The sequence below is a fragment of the Drosophila novamexicana genome, unplaced genomic scaffold (genome assembly GCF_003285875.2).
Source record: "Drosophila novamexicana strain 15010-1031.04,08,12 unplaced genomic scaffold, DnovRS2.1 tig00000689-arrow-pilon, whole genome shotgun sequence".
In the NCBI taxonomy this organism is placed as follows: domain Eukaryota; kingdom Metazoa; phylum Arthropoda; class Insecta; order Diptera; family Drosophilidae; genus Drosophila; species Drosophila novamexicana.
This window is the reverse complement of record NW_020824818.1, coordinates 2,629,262-2,631,553: the sequence shown is the minus strand read 5'-3', so window position 1 is coordinate 2,631,553 and position 2,292 is coordinate 2,629,262. Positions and strand designations below refer to the sequence as shown.

The window sequence follows — 2,292 nt, the reverse complement described above, 5'->3', positions numbered from 1 at the left end:
CTCAAATAATCTGTATTTCTATATAAAATGGTTTATTAACAACTAAAGAATGAGCGCGTTATGTCTGGAGTTAACTTATTTAGCGCGCATGCAGAGCAAATTACATGTCAAAAATTGTCAAGGGTCTTGAAGCAAAATAAGATGCTAGAAACATGCCGCAACACTGAATGCAGTGAAGACTCAGCTGCAGCAAATAAAATTGCTCGAGCTGTTTGACTTAATGGCCGCTCAGATTGGCAGCAAACAGACGGCTATACAGAGAGGCAGCAAGAGACACAGACAAGTGAAAGGGAGGGAGACAGAGAGTGATGCAGACAGTCGACGTCAAAAGAAAACGCATTACTTGCAACTCGACGGGGTAAAAGAAAGTTCAACTGAAATTATGCGATTGCACATATAGCAGTAGCATAGTAGAGTAGCAAGTGTAAAAAGGACGAGCCGACGCTGCTATACCCTCGAAAATAATAATAGTTTATAATCAGGGAACTATTAGCGCATATGCCACATTAATTATTGAATAAGTAACATCTGACTGCAAAAATTCAAGCAAATATATATTTAAATAGATTTTTGTATTTTTTTTCCCAAGAGCAAAAAACAAAGATATATAATTGATCTTTAAGTATCTTTTTAGAGCATCGCATATTTTTTATTTACTTTTATAATATGTGTACTTTAATAGTAATATGTATATATTACTATGTATTACAAATAAATACAATTTTTATAAGACAACCCTTAAAAAAAAGGTAACTTTAAAATTATTATCTACATAGTTCCAAAAACTGTATTAATTGCTGCATAAATGCTCTTATTCTGGTTCTTCAACAGAATTAGTTTAATTTTTCACGTTAAAAATCATCTTTGTAGTACATATTAAACTTAGCATCTTCTTCCAGGTCCTGTCCTTCCGCATTGTCCACAAAGCATTTGTCCATGCATTCCTTTCTTGTAGCGAAACGATTTGGATTGCCCCCACAGCCACCATAATAGAAATGAACACAGCGATTGGTTAGGTAATCATAGCCAAAAACTCGGACATTTTCATCACAGGGTCCTTTATCAGCCATATAGAGGCATTCGGCTGAAGTATAGACAATGAGATTTTGAAATATTGATATACATTACTTACGTGACCGAATGACTTTATTATATGGAGCTATTATTCCACTAATCAAAACTAGAAAGCAAAATACTTGCATGTAGTTCATGGTATAGAAATTCTTATAGAAATTCCTCAGATTGGATAACTATCAGTGCTCGTTGTAAGAATCAACTGTTTTTAAGTGAAAAATCAAGGCTCACTTGATTCAGTAACAATATATATAACCTGATAAAACAGATGTACCCTGTATTAGATCCAAGAGACAGCAACTGCAGCCAATGCTCATATTTTTACTCTCGAGCTCAGTCAGTTTCCCCATAAGAATGTAAGCTGGGCTGCACTTTGAAGTACTCACACAGCACTTCATCATTTTTATTGCCAAGTAAAATACCCCTCACCTCCCACCACCTTGCTGCCCAGCTCCTTTTCCTTCTTCTAAAACTAGAAAAGTTTTTGCGTATTTGACTAACGATTTGATGACGTTGATGGGGCTTTGAAACGCATCGGGTCGACACTTAAAAAAAATATAAAAAAACAGCAAAAGAAGAAGTTGTCGCCGCATATTTCACGCAAAAGTGCAGCGGACTTAAAGTTGTGTGAGACGGAAGTGGAAGCGGCAACGGAAGCGGATATGAGAAGCCATAATGTAAACGCCAAACGCGGCGTATGCGTAACTTTTGCCAAGGATTCGTATCTCGCTTTAAGTGTCTGGCTAAAAAATCGATTTAATTTCATTTGTAAAACGATTTTCACTTAAAATGTGATTACGCAAATTTTCAATTTGAAAACGATAACGAAAATTGGCAGCGTTGCTAAGGGGGAAGGGAGCCCCCACACCCCACCAGCAGCTAAACCAATTGCCATGCGTTGTCCCAGAGGATGTCGGCTTGGGAATTACATAAAATAGGGCGCCTTTGTGTCTCGCGGGTATTTTAGCGGCAATGTCTTAACAAGCATAATTATACTCCGCATACACAAAATGAGGGTGCAATCAATTCTTGTGTAACAGGCTATTTTCTTTGTCTGTATGTAGGTGTTTATCCGCAAACCTTGTACTATGTTTAAGTTGTGGTACCCAGATGTTTCTATATTATGTTGACTTGCAGTTTTATCCTTGTCAAATTCAAGTACTGAGTACTATCATGTGCGAGATTATTCCTATTATTTAGATTATTTGTATTATTTAA

At 36.6% G+C, this 2,292-nt stretch overlaps 1 protein-coding gene across 1 annotated transcript; it reads right to left on the bottom strand.

Annotated features, from left to right (window-relative positions):
* Window positions 1-795: 795 nt before the first annotated feature.
* Window positions 796-1,272, bottom strand: LOC115763182 (protease inhibitor carrapatin). The gene is made up of 2 exons (XM_030705640.1): window positions 1,133-1,272; window positions 796-1,084 (listed from the first exon to the last, which is right to left on the bottom strand). Exons 1-2 carry the CDS (start codon window positions 1,209-1,211, stop codon window positions 852-854), a joined length of 312 nt encoding a protein of 103 aa, XP_030561500.1. The 5' UTR covers window positions 1,212-1,272; the 3' UTR covers window positions 796-851.
* Window positions 1,273-2,292: the final 1,020 nt, after the last annotated feature.